The 13943-nt window shown below is 35.7% G+C and overlaps 1 protein-coding gene across 1 annotated transcript in view; it reads left to right on the forward strand.

Moving 5' to 3' along the window:
- KIAA1107 (KIAA1107 ortholog) overlaps nt 1-8899 on the forward strand; it is a 33575-nt gene extending 24676 nt beyond the window's left edge. The window contains exons 12-17 of the mRNA XM_009705047.1: nt 634-695; nt 1762-2398; nt 2732-2819; nt 3395-3534; nt 4729-7077; nt 8430-8899. Coding sequence (XP_009703349.1) covers nt 634-695; nt 1762-2398; nt 2732-2819; nt 3395-3534; nt 4729-7077; nt 8430-8899 — 3746 coding nt within the window. The remainder of the gene's footprint in view (nt 1-633; nt 696-1761; nt 2399-2731; nt 2820-3394; nt 3535-4728; nt 7078-8429) is intronic.
- The last annotated feature ends 5044 nt before the right edge of the window (nt 8900-13943 follow it).

Genomic DNA, 13943 nt, shown 5'->3' on the forward strand with positions numbered 1-13943 from the left:
CAGAGTAGACCAGTGGAAAAAAAAAAGGGCATTCACTGCCTGAAAATTCCACATGACAATCACAGGGATAACTCTCATGACATTACACTGCATGCTATCTAAAGAGGCACTATGATCTTACTGTGTACATATAGATATTTTGGCTTTACCACTTTTGAAAACTAATATAATTTACTTTCATCTAATTAATATCTTCTTTAAATAGTACAAATACATATTCTATAAATTACAGTACATCACTTAAGTCATTAGTATTCTAAATTTGAAGGTCTTTTTTTTTTTTGTAAATTATGTACACTTTCAAAGGTCTCAGTGCACTGCAAGCTTTAGGTGAGCTAAGCTTGGATAAACAAAAGTGTGTCTTACTATGGCAATGTTGAAACAGAAGAGTTAAACAACTTGCTTATGGCCATGTGACCTCATTACAGATACCACATTTTTTTGTTCTGAACATAAAACTATGTATTTCCACTTAACATTTGCCATGTCACCAAAATTAGCCTTCCTAGAATAATTACAGGACCCAAAGAACTGCTTTCTGATTTCAGATGATGCTAATTGAGTAGGCTGGATTGTTTTCTGTCTCCCTTCTTTCCTGCTAAATAGTAAAGAAACTGCTTGTTCCTTTTACAGCTGCATTTGACAAGGGTGATGACCGAAGACTGGGCAAAAAACCTGTATTCACTAGTTCTCAGGTAAACATTTATATCCATACATTAAAAATACTCAAAAACTTGCAAACAAAACTATTTTCATCATGTGTTTTAAATTAAATATTAATTTGTCATATTATTTAATGAAACTTGCTTTTGAAAAATTTGTCTTTTTTGGTGAACTGTCACTTCTGCAGAATCAGTAATGTCCATTAACTGGAAACATCTTGGGACTCTGTCTATGCTCTGCTACATTTTGAAACAGATAAGCTCAAATAAAAGACAGGAATTTGTGTTCAGAATCTCACATTCCCCTGTTGCTACGTAATGACAGTGATCTGTTTCCCAGAGTAAATGGTTTGCTACTGAGCTAATGAATCTCTGCTATTATTACAAGCCACCACAGTACTGAGCCTGTTAGACTCTCTGCCCTGAAAAAATACTTTTTAGTGCCCTCAGCAACTCTTCTATTGAGACTCACACTCAAAACTACATTACTATTTGGTAGAAAAACACTATGGGTTTCACATAATTTGATGGTCTTGGATACACTGCGGTGACACTGGTATCACAAAGATTCCATTTCATGCACTTAATTCTCCCTGTTTCAGTATATATCTTTACCTGAGAGAGAGAATGAATATTGTCACTTATCTGGTGGATACACTGTCGATAATGGTTAAAAACATCACATGTATTATAAATTAATTTTTGTTTTTATGTTTGTAGTAATTTATAGTCTTTATTCCTCTTTGGAAAATACGCACATATAACTCAGTTTTCTTACTTCAGCAGACACTAATAATATAAATAAACATTACACAGTAATTTGTCCAAAGTAAAAGTGAAACTCTACTTAGGTATTTCTATATTCTATATAGAGACCAGTATTTCACATGAGATTTACTAGGCACTCTAGTTATGTCTGGTACTTTTATATTTTCAAAAGCCAGCAATCTGAGCTAAAATATAATTTTTTAAAATTATTTCTGTGCTGAATGTACTACTTAAAAAGTAGCTGTTTCAGAAATGAAAGATTGTGGATAGTTTGGTGTTATAAATGTCTTCTGTTTTGTTTTGTTTTTTTTTCCTGATGCTTTTTTTATAGCTAAACAAATCTATTACTGAATCTGTTGGTATAAAGAATACTTCCTGGACAGAACACGGCAAGAAAGATTGCTGGGGAGATTCTTCCACTAATCGGGATAAAATGAAATCTGATGGATTAGGAGCATCTGGACATACATCCAGCACCAATAGAAACACTGTTAATAAGGCTTCAAAGCATGAGGATGTAAAGGGGAAAGATGGCAAAAAGCTAGCTTCCAAGATTACTAAGGATTCAAAACCTGGGGAAAAAGCTGCTTCACCAAAGGCTAGAGCTGTTATAAAGACAAAAATAGAAAATAACGGAAATGCGAAGGCTGAAAGCATGCTTACCAAGCAAGATATAGAAAAGACATCATCTGCAAGTGGACAAAAAAATTCAGCAAGTGGCAAAGGACTAAAGAACCATGACGGAAAAATTGCAGGTGCCAGACCTAAAGTGCTGACAGTAACCTCAAGCGTGCAGATCAAAACAAAACCATTGAAAAAAACCACAGGGAAGGAATCTCCCTCCTTAGTGACTGTGGCAGGAACTTCCAGCAAGTCAGCAAACTCAAACATAGATATCCAGACTGCCAGTGAACAGACAGAGGAACCCAAAGAGGATAAATTGGTAGAGGAAGGGAAAAAACAGACTGGTAATTTTTTTTTTTTAAAGTCCTCTTCTGATTTGTCCCAGGCTGATCATAAACTGAAAATAGGCTTGGGAAGCTTTAAAAAAAATCCACTATAGATTGGTAAGAGTCCCCTTCTTCCCCTGTAAATGAATATTAGCTTGAGATTAGAATATTAAATTTCTCCTCTATTAACTGATTTTGTGATCAACTGATAGCCATATAAAATGACAAAAGTTTTACAAGTTTAGCATCTATGCTGTTTTCAATAGCTGATCTTCATATATTAGAATTTTTTCAGTACTTATATGCAATGCATTTCCCCCTATAATTAACTTTGAATTTACTTTACAATAGTAAAAACAAAGTCATCTGTGAAGACATCAAATGGAGTCACCAACAAAAAAAAAAAGACTGAGCTTGAGGCTAATGTCACAACAAGCAGGTATGTTACAAGTCAATATGCTGCTTTATGTATATATATGTGTGTGTGTATGTGTATTTGTGAAAAAAGTTTCACCTGAACTGTTAAACTTACTGTTAAGTCAACAAGTTCTTTTTAATCTGAGGATGGTGGTCTATTGCATGTTATTAGCATAACAGTTTGCTTTTGGAAACACTGATGTAAAGATAAAATTGGTTTGGCTTTTGTGTTGGATTGTTTCATGCTAATAATTTTTAAAATTGTTACAGTTCATTGAGAATTCTGCATACTGGAACAGTTAATGACTACACAAGGTGTTGTAAACTTACCATTTCCAGGATAGCTTAGATTGGACTGGACAGGAACACAGCTGAAGCACTATGAAACTGTGAAATGGGTCATTTATAAATGTGTGTGTACATATAAAAATATATATATACACACATATAGGTTTTATTTTCAAAAAGTATACCTTTTAGGTTGCATTTTCAGTCTTTATGTGTGCGTATTAAAACACATATATTGCTTGTTTAAATACAATTAAACATTGCTAGATCCTAAGCTTGGAAATAATGGATATAATAATTTCTTTGCAGTCTGACAAAAAAATCAACTGGAAAAGGGTGTAATGAACAAAATGGACAAGCTGTTCTAAAGAAAAAAGGGAATGTGAGTAGCAATTCTGCAGCACAGCAAAAGGCTCAAAACACACCTACCAGTTCTCCCAAGAACCAAGGTAAACTTTCATACAGCAATGAAATGGTCTCCCGTTATTATGCAAAGCTTTGGAGTTTTGTGTTGGGACTTGTTTTTGTTTGTTTTGTTGTTTGTTTTTGGTTGTGGTTTGGTTTTGGGTTTTTTTAGCACAAGCATTTGGCAAAATCTTCTGAATAATTCTGTTTATTTTCCATATTTCACCTTTGGTGACAATCCTAAACTGTAAAATGTAAATGAATGTGTGTTAACTTCACAATATTAATTTAAAAGATGGTCTTCGCTGCCAGTTGGTGTTTTCTTCTGCTTGTTTAATCTGCTTTGTGGAGTCTTTTATTTGCTGATCTCCTGCACTTCTGCACTTGGAACCATGACTGAGTTCAACAAAAATTCTGTAGGTCAAGCATTTACAATATGCATCAAAGATCTGGACTGCAGACTCCTTCATGAACTGTTAGTTTGTGCCTCCCTTTTTTGGTGATCCCCCATAGCGGTAGCACCACTGATACTACCTACCCCACAAATACTTGATTTCAACAGCTATTTATATCAAGTGTGCGAAATGACGTTGTAGACCACACAGAGGAAACCCTCCTTTATAAAGATACAAAGAGTTAAGGATGGAGCTCTTTTTAATCCCCTTTGGACTTTGTGCTTACTGGGGGGGAAAGAATATTCAAGTTATATTATCTTAAATGCAATACGATACAGAAAACACAGGTCCTGTCAATTTGTGGTCTTTAAAAATCTTGCAGTATTTCCTGACTGAGCAGGGAGGGACATCAATTCTGGTATTCTAATCACATTGTAACTAATGTAATTATTTTCTGCCTACACTCATTTCCTCTACAATATAAATTGAACGCAGTACTCATCACTTCCTGTGCTGAGATGCTCTGCAGTGTTTCTATGCCCTGTTAGATAACTGCTGCTTTCTATTCCAGTGATGACTGCTTCAGTTACAGGTTGAAGTAATTCCTTTACATATAGTCTATGAAGTGCTTTAGTTTTAAAGATGGCATGTAAATGCAAGATGCTATTTTTGTCTACTATTTGTTTAAGTTATCCATTCTTAATTTTTTAACAAGCCTTAAATCCCTTAGTTACATAAAAAGTTGAGTAACTTCTCAACATAAACAAACATTAATGGAAGTTTGGTGAATATACTTTGACTGGCATATACAATCTTATAGTCTTTTTTTTTACTGTTCGTTAGGACCTATGGGGGAATCGCCAAATTCACTGAAATCAGGAATGTCTCCAAAACATAACGAAGAAAAAAATGTGTTACAACATCTGGTTCAGACAACACTCCCAGAAAAACAACCTTCAGCCAAGAAGAGGAGTGTTAAGCAGTTGCAAACACCTGTAGCGAAAGCCACTGCAAAAATAACACCTAAAACCCTGGCTCAATCAAAGCATGCAGAGATTATGAATAACAAAGACCCAAAACCAAAAACGGTTGGGCAATCTGTATTAAAATCTCAGTCTTCTGCCCAAAAACATTCAAGGAGTGAATCTCCTGTGGTCCAGAAGAATGTGCACACTTCTGAGCACAGAAGTTCAGGACAGAAACTGGAAAAAAACATGGCTGATGCAGTGGCAGGTCAGCTTCATGACAGTAATGAATGCTATTCTGCAAAGCAAAGTGAATCTTTAAAATCTGTGATGGAAAGTACCAGCAAAGATAAACTGCTGGCATCCTGTCAACCCAATAAACAAAAATTGTCAGATCCTTCTGAAAATGTGGAATACAAAATACAAGCTGAATCTTCTTCTGTAATTACAGAAGAAACTGTTTCTAAGCTGCACATTTCACTGCAAAATGAAATGGAAGCAAGACAAATCTCTGGAGATCAGACTGAAATTAAACAGATTAAAGATATAGAGAAAGACAGTAATACAAGTGAATTTCACAGTCATGCAGTGTCTTCCAGTGATGGTTACTCAGACTTTTCCAAGGAAACAAATCAAAAGGCTCCTGCTTCAGGAGAACTGGTGAAACATTCAAAACCAACAAAAGTCTGTACTGAGCAAAGTCATAAATTAAACTCCGAAACAGGTCTTAACTATGGTCAAAGTGCTTTACCAAGCTTTTCCAGGACGATAACCAATAAAGAGGATGAGACATCATCTCCTCAGATTCCTATGGAGGGATTTCTTACAGCTGATGAGCTGTGTGATACATCAGCCTTGACTGAATACAAATCAGTTACAGCAGATTTAGATGATGTTTCAGAATGTTCCACAGAACAAATAACAGAAAAATGTTCACCTAGTTACACAGAGCCTATAGATCCTACAGAAATGCCAGAAAACCACGAAAATGCAGAAATTCCCTTCGTGGACCACTGGAATACTGGTGCACTAGATCCAAAAGAGAGTCCTGAATCAGATACTGGCAGTGCAACCACGTCCTCCGATGATATAAAACCAAGATCAGAAGATTATGATGCTGGAGGCTCTCAGGATGATGAAGGATCCAATGAAAGAGGGATTTCTAAATGCAGCACTATGTTATGCCACGATTTTCTTGGAAGAAGCAGCAGTGACACAAGTACACCTGAGGAGTTAAAAATTTATGACAGCAGCCTAAGAATAGAAGTGAAGATGAAAAAAGAGGGTTCTGATCTCTTCCGTGTTAACTCAACAAGTGACGATGAAATACCAAGAAAAAGACCTGAAATTTGGTCCCATCAAGAAACTGCAAGGACCAATACCAGAGAAAGCAAAAGTTCCACTTTTGGTAATGCACAGTTTACTCAGGAAGCAGACCAAGTTTCTTCTTCTGCTGATGAAACAGAAGATGACAGATCTGAAGCAGAGAATGTTGCAAAAAACTTTCCTCCAGCAAATGTTCCTACTCAACAGTTCCAAGGAATTGATAATTTAGCTTTTGAAGATGCAACAGAAAATGATACTGCAAGTCAAGAATTTTCTAAAACTAAAAATTTCAAACGATCTGTTTTACTTTCAGTAGATGAATGCGAAGAATTAGGATCTGACGATAGAGTGGAAACTCATACTTCATGTCAGCATTCAACAGATTCTCTTACTCCTTCAGAAGTATTTGAGAGTGTTTCTCAAGAGCATCATGGAAAGACTTTTTATTCAAGATACTCACTAGAAATTGAAGATAGATTCCTGGATTGCAAACAGCATAAGGATAGAGACAATAGATCAGATAAAAGTGAAAGTTCTCTCCTACATCTTCATGGCACTGAAATCCCAGGGAAGGAGAATCAGGGTGCTTCAATGACTGAACAAAATTGCCCAGAAAAAGTATATTCAGCAGCTAGTCTGTGTCCAAAAGAAAAAGTAAATATGAAGAATGAGGTGCCTAGTGAATTTCACCAGTGCAATAAATACTTAGACAACGATGCAAAATCTCAAGAAAGACCATGTCATTTGGATCTTCATCAGAGAGAAACTAATTCTGATGTCCAAAAGAGCAGCTCTGCGAAACCTGTAGAAGCCAGTAAGAATCAGATACTGACTCAGGAAGGTCAAGTGACAGACAGTCAACCAGAAACTACTGAATGCGCTAATACTGATTTACTTCCAGGTAATGTACAGAAATAGAAACATTCAGTCATTCAAAAACAAATTAATAGGGAAATCTTTGGCAATGTCTGGGATTGAATCCTGAACTGAAGTAATTTTGGCTGAAATTATATTAAATTTAAGTATTTTTAAGTATTTCACTTGGGTAGAGAATGCTTGTCTGTTTGAAATATCCGTCAATACCCTGCTGTTCAATGAGAAACGACTACAAGAAAAAAAGATTTTTATGTAATGCTAAAAGAAAGATTGGATGCAGTTGTCTGTACTTCAGTTATTTTTGATCCAATCTAACATTGACAGCATCAGCTTTTGATGGAATCTTAGTATTTGTTTTGTCTGCTTGACAACATATAGTATGTCTGAATGGGATGTGCAATAACTACAGTAATAACCTTAACTAAAGCGCACTGAACTGTTTACCTGAACAGCTATATGCATTATTGTTGTAATTTATTTATTTATATATTATACACAAATTTGGATCTTTCTCCCACTGAATATAACTGAATATTTGCCATATACATCAGTGGGAGCAGGTTTGAACTCTGATTTAGAGATTATGAGATGTCTAAAATTCTAAATTTTACCAGTAAAAGCTTATTTCCTAAAAGAAAGATTATACTTAGAACTAATGCTTATATACAGAAAAGTTCTAACTTGTTTCACGTAGCTAGATGAATACTTGTCTAGTTTTGTGTTTTGTCTTCTTTATACCAATAATTCAGTCTGTTTATCCCACCAAAAATATACAATAGTGTTGATTACAACTATTGTGTATTCAAGAGTAATGAAATGCTGATGATGATCTATGTTCATCCAGACCACAAAACAAGAAGACATTAAAAGTTGTACTATTTTTTTTTTCAGTTTGCTTGCCCTTGCCTGCAGCTGCCCTTGCATGTGCAGTGTAGAAATAAGTCTGTGGATAAACGATTTTGTTTTTAATTATCTTCTAAGCTGACATAGCTTAAGTCACCATTCAGTAATCATTCTCTATTAATTCCCTCCATGCACCTCCTGGTCTAAATTTAATTTATGTAGTAAATGAGAAATTTCATGTGCATTAAGTGTATATTTACATTGTCATTTTCTGTATCAGAAACTTAATTATGGAGGTTATTGTTAACTACCAGTGGTGATTGCTGCTTTAACTTAATTATTTATAAATCATACTTTGTTTTTTATATAGGAAATAAATGCCTCAAATTTTGTCAATTTTGTATAACCCTCCACCCCCCCTTTTTTAACCTGGTTGGATTGTCCTTCCTGAATGAGTTAAATTTTGCTCTACACAGCCCTGAGGGGAGGATCATCTGCAATTTTTACATTGTACAGTATTGTGAATTATTTCAGGAGACATAGATGATTATGACACAATGGCACAAACCTGCATGTATGAGCATCGGCCTTCAAAAACCCTTTCTCCAATATATGAGATGGATGTTGGAGAAGCAATTGAGCAGAGGATGGATTCAGAAACAGCAGTTCTAGATGTGGATTTTGAAGATCAGCAGTTTGCAGAACAGGACTGGACTCTTCTCAGGCAATTGTTATCTGAGCAGGACTCAAATATAGGTTTCAAAAACTCTGTTCCTGAAGACCTTAACTTAGCACAATGTCTTATCAATCAGACACTGTTTCTGGCACGAGATGGTTCGAATCCTCAGGGTACATCACAAGTTGACACATTCAGTAGATGGACTGAACTAATGTCTCCACTCGATGACTCTTCAGCAAGCATTACAGTGGCAAGCTTTTCATCTGAAGACTGTTCATCCCCTCAAGGGGAATGGACAATTCTTGAACTGGAAACCCATCATTAAGGTGATCTACTGTTTGCAATTGAACTCCAACCCGGTCCCCAAATCTATTTTTGATGAGTTGTTTCCATACAATAATGAAATACTGCATCAGTCAAGAACCAGAAATTCTTGATACTGAGGCAATCTTTCTGATATAATGAGGTAAATATGTTGATTTATAATCTAGATTTAATCACAAGTACAATAATTTTTCAAGACTTAAATGTTTGTCTTTTCTAAAAATGAACTTTGAGCATGTATTTTCTAGAATTGTTAGAAAAATTAGATGACATGAAAGAATAATCTTGGTTTCTACCCTTCCTTTTATCTTTCTTTCTGACATTTAATATTCTCATTGAGCAAGAATTTAAAGGTGACTGCACAATTAGTAGAGCTATTCCTCTCCTTTTTTTTTTCCCCCTCCTTCTCGATATGGTGACTTCATTTTACAACAATAAAGATTCAGAATGGTTGTGTCAGTGATGTGTGCCAACACTGCTTTAAATGCCAGAAACATATACTTATGTTCAAAGAAAACATTTCAATATGAATCTGCCTTGGGCCTTATTAATATGAGCAGCTCATTTCATCTGTTTCTTCCAGATTTGATTTTTGTATTTTTGGTTTGTTTTATTTAGAAGTTTCCAATAAATTTTTTAAATTGTCTTTCCTTTAAATATAAGACTTCAGAGGGCCTGTGCTATAGGAGGAGCACTGTTTCTTTCTTGGAAATGCACATATTTAAGTAAATATTTTTAATGGCATAGTGCATGAATTCAGAGGAGCTGGTAGAATGCTGCTCCTGTTCTAAAAAACAGTATGTCTAATATCTCCAAAAGTCTATCTCAGTCTGAAGTCGTGGTCAGTGTCACATCAGAAGTCTGATGTTGACTAGAATTACCTTCAGGCTTCAGTTCATTACACTTCCTTCTGATGCTGAGGCATAGCAACATTCTCAGGAATTTGGTTTTGTTTGTTCTCATAGGTGCTACATTTTTGGAGGAGGTAACAGGATTCTTGCATCCTCATTAATCTCTCTAGTGTAGCTTTTATACTGAGGCTAAATGTCAACATAACCATTCTTCTGACTAAGAGTGAAATAGGATATACTTCTCAATACTGCCCATTCTGCTGCTTTTGGCTATTAATTGGGGTGTGGATAGGACTGTTTGTCATCTTTTCTGCTTTACAGGGGAGGAAGGGAGTGAGAAACTATTTGTAATTCTTACCAAGTCAGACCTCCTCCTGAAACACAGGGTTTTTTCCCTGCAAAGGTTAGGCCCTTTAAGATATCTGTATTATGGAAATAGTAGGGCTTGTCTTTCAGACAGCCTATAATCTAAACAGGGAGTATTCTACCTCCTCTTGGTCATTAACAGAAACACCTTCAGAAGTGGGTGCCATATGGCAGTAAAAGGCTACTAAGTGGTTTTTTTTGTTAAAACTATTTCAGATTGTTCATAGTCAGAAACTCTCAGTTCGGTGGAAATAGGAAGTTGCCTCAGCATATGACTAAAGAAGTTACGACTTTTGCACTGAGGCAAAATAATTTATCTAGAAAGCCACTTTGTTGAACTTCCGATACAGAAGTCAAAGTGATGTTTTATTTTCCCCAAAATAAATGGAGGAAGAATTTTATCTCATTCTTTAATATCAAGGCAGGAAAAAAAAGGAAAGCTTTCTTTTCTCTTTATGTCAATGAAGAAGCAGGACTTTAAACTCAGGGAAGGAAGATATTCAGTCTCATAATAAAAATCTTTCCCCTACTCTTTTAGCTTTTAGCAGCATAAATAGTCTGAGATACTTTAATTCAAAATATTTTGAATTATAATGTGCTGTATTTACCCCAGTCTTCATATTGAGGGAGTCACAAGAACCTTTAGAAGTGCAAATCGTCAAGAAAATCTATTTTTCACCTTCGAGTTTACAAGTTATATCGACAGTGGATAATCTTTTGGATAAATGAAAGACCTAGTATCAGCTGTAGTAAAAGATGAAACTCCAGAGAAGCTCTTACAGAAGGCTGAGGAATAGTGTTTTCCCAATGTCTATGTAAAAGACTGAAGTAAAAGTTGTTTACAATGAAGTTTTATCAACTTTAAAATCCTGATATTCTGGTAGTAGACATTCACATGTTAAAATGAAATGATGGAAAGGAGAAGATAAAGGATTAGGAAAAATGACAGAAAGTGAAAGAAGGGTTCCTTTTGTCTATTTTTTGCTTTACCCATATTTTTAATTTCTTACTGAATTGAAAAAGTAACACTGAAAAGTAGTGGCACATGAAGTTCCATGTTTGTCATATGAAATACAATCATGTATAGGGGTTTTTTAGGTTTTTTTTTCTTTTCATTTACTTTTCCAGTTGCATGAAAATTAAATTAGCTTCTCTCCAAGTCCCCAGTGATGTTGTTGCAATTCCTTTAGGAGTTTTGCAGTAGACCAGTGATTAGGATTTGGTGTATTGTTCAGCTGGTACATATGCAGCCATAGAATTCAGCTTCCCACAGCTAAATAGTCTCTGTAGAAGTAGCAGGAATAGAAAGCAGTATTGTTTTTAATTTGCATTACCAGAGAGCCTGTGAGCTTAATCAGACCAGCATCCCACTGGCTAGACATTGTACAAACATGGAACAAAAACAAAGACTTCCCACAGAGTGGTTATAATCCAACTTAAGACAAAAGACAAAAAAAAAAAAAAAGAGATGGAAAAGTAAAGTGAGAATGGCAGTATTTCTCTAGCTGATTAGCAATGGTTTCAGCACTTTAAATATTGTTCAGCAGTTTAAATATTGTCATTTTTTTCTTCTGTATGCATTATGAGAAGGGGAAATCAGAGGGTGAGTTTTGGAGGCTGGATGAGAGCGCTGTAAGAATCTGTATTCCTGACTAGCCCTATATGCCATCTAAATGGTGTTCCTGTTTGACCTTGTTTAGTAGTTCCTCATTCAGGAGGGTGTTCAAGATTTAAGCAGGTGACTTTAATAGTATCAGCCACTTGAGTTCTCTGGAGACCTGCTCATGCCTCCTGACAGTGATTTTGCGACTGTATTGGCTACTTCTCTAAAACATGAGAGAATGGACAAACTGTTTGAAAACTTCATATAGAAACAATCAAAGCTAGTGTCATGAGCTCTAAGTGAATAGTGATGAAGAGGTCCTGAATGACCTCCAAAGTAAAGACAAAGCACGTACATTGATGAAACAGTGAAAGGGCATCAGCAAAGAAACTAAAGGAAGAGACGGCATAGTTGAAATAATGTTTAAGAATTTACCTTTGCAGTAGTGTTTTGAATGAGTAAGGGTAGTGAAGTTGCTTTGTCAAAGCCTGAGAAGACAATGTTGCAGTTAACAGGTGATACTGACAGCTTACATGAGATTGTTATGTGAATGGGTAAAGATGTCTGTATCCTACAGGTAGTAACAAGAAATTTAGTGAAATATCAGTGAAATTTAGAGGACAGGAGTCAGAAATCAGAGTTCAAGATAATGACCCTGGTTTTGCCTACCTTGAATGACATGTTACAAGTGTGAAATAAGGATGTTTTATGTGTATGGATGTATTAAGTTTAAAATAGGCTAGACCTCCAAAAAGTGATGTCAATAGGCATAATTATTTTTTTTCTTGGAAAATTAGACTCTGGTCTGGACTGGAGGAGCAGCTCTGCACGTTTTTCACATATAGATGCTAGCTAAAATCGTATTTGTGGAATAAATGACTGACAGACATATTGTGAAGGGAAAAGAGAAGGAAACAGAGGCCCAAACACTTGGAACCCTACAGGAAACTGAGGAAAGTGGAGGTTCTTCTAAATTATCTGCTCAAAAAAAAAAAAAAAAAACAAAACCAATTAGGGAAGCAAAGGAAATAAACAAAGATGGTGACAGGTGTCAAATCAGGATGACAGGATATAAGGAAAAATGCACCGTTGGCTTCACTTAAGATCGCCCACAAGACAGATCAGTATAAGCAGTTTTCAGGCTGGTTAAGAATATGTTCTTATTGACTGTGATTAAAATAAGATACTGGCTTCCTCAGAATGAAAGGCAGGCAGATACCACCTTGGTGGAGTACGACAGAATTGCAGGAAGGAAACTGAGCTTAATCATTAAGAGAGAGGCAACAGTTAGAAAAACCATCAGTTAATAATACATTTTAATTTGTTTTTTAAAGGCATGAGATTACAGAATCGCAGAGTGATCGGGGTTGGAAGGGACCTTTGGAGATCATCTAATCCAAGCCCACTGCCAAAGCAGGTTCACCTATACCATTATACCATATTTATATAGTGTAGCAAAAGAAACGAGGAGACTGAGACTTAAAGTGAAGATCAGGAGAGATAAGTATGCATGAAATGAGATCAGCAGGCAGTCTGGGCTGCTACCACAAGTGATCAGATAAGAGCGTAAGAAAAGACAAACATTGCTTTTGTGGCAGGGGTACTGGAAAGGACACTCCATATAGTCATCATTTTTTCTCTTAGAAAAACTTGCTGTAGAATCATAGCATTACAGAAAAATTGCAAAAAAGTCATAGAACTATAGAAAAATGCAGGCTTGAAGGGACCTCCAAAGATCTCCAGTCCAACCTCTTGCTAAAAGCATGGGTAACTTCAAAGTTAGATCAGTTTGCTAGGGCCTTATCAAGGTCCATAGCATGTAAAATGGTAATAAAGCCAGCAGGCAGGAACATGGTGCTCACAGGAAATAGTTATTTGAGATAAAAATATTATAATAAAACTACTTTGGGTATTGTTGGAAAAGATTAGTAATGAAGTACAAGAAATATGCCTTGCTTGCAATGTTTTGAAGTTCTGGATGGTATGTGACTAAACTGTACACATTTAATAATCTTATGCCACACTGTACTTTTTAAGGTTTTAAATTATTTCAAAATCACAGTGAATTTTTGATTTTTCAAATTTTACTATTATTTTGGAGGAACTGGGGGCCAAGAGAACTTCCTAAGTTTCTCACAAAGACTGTCCATAGGATCTGTTCCCCTAGCATTGTCTTGGTTTCTTTCAGAGAGTATGTACCAAAAACATTAATGCACCTGTTCTAG

The sequence above is a fragment of the Cariama cristata genome, unplaced genomic scaffold (assembly GCF_000690535.1).
Source record: "Cariama cristata isolate BGI_N322 unplaced genomic scaffold, ASM69053v1 scaffold41167, whole genome shotgun sequence".
Taxonomy (NCBI): Eukaryota; Metazoa; Chordata; class Aves; order Cariamiformes; family Cariamidae; genus Cariama; species Cariama cristata.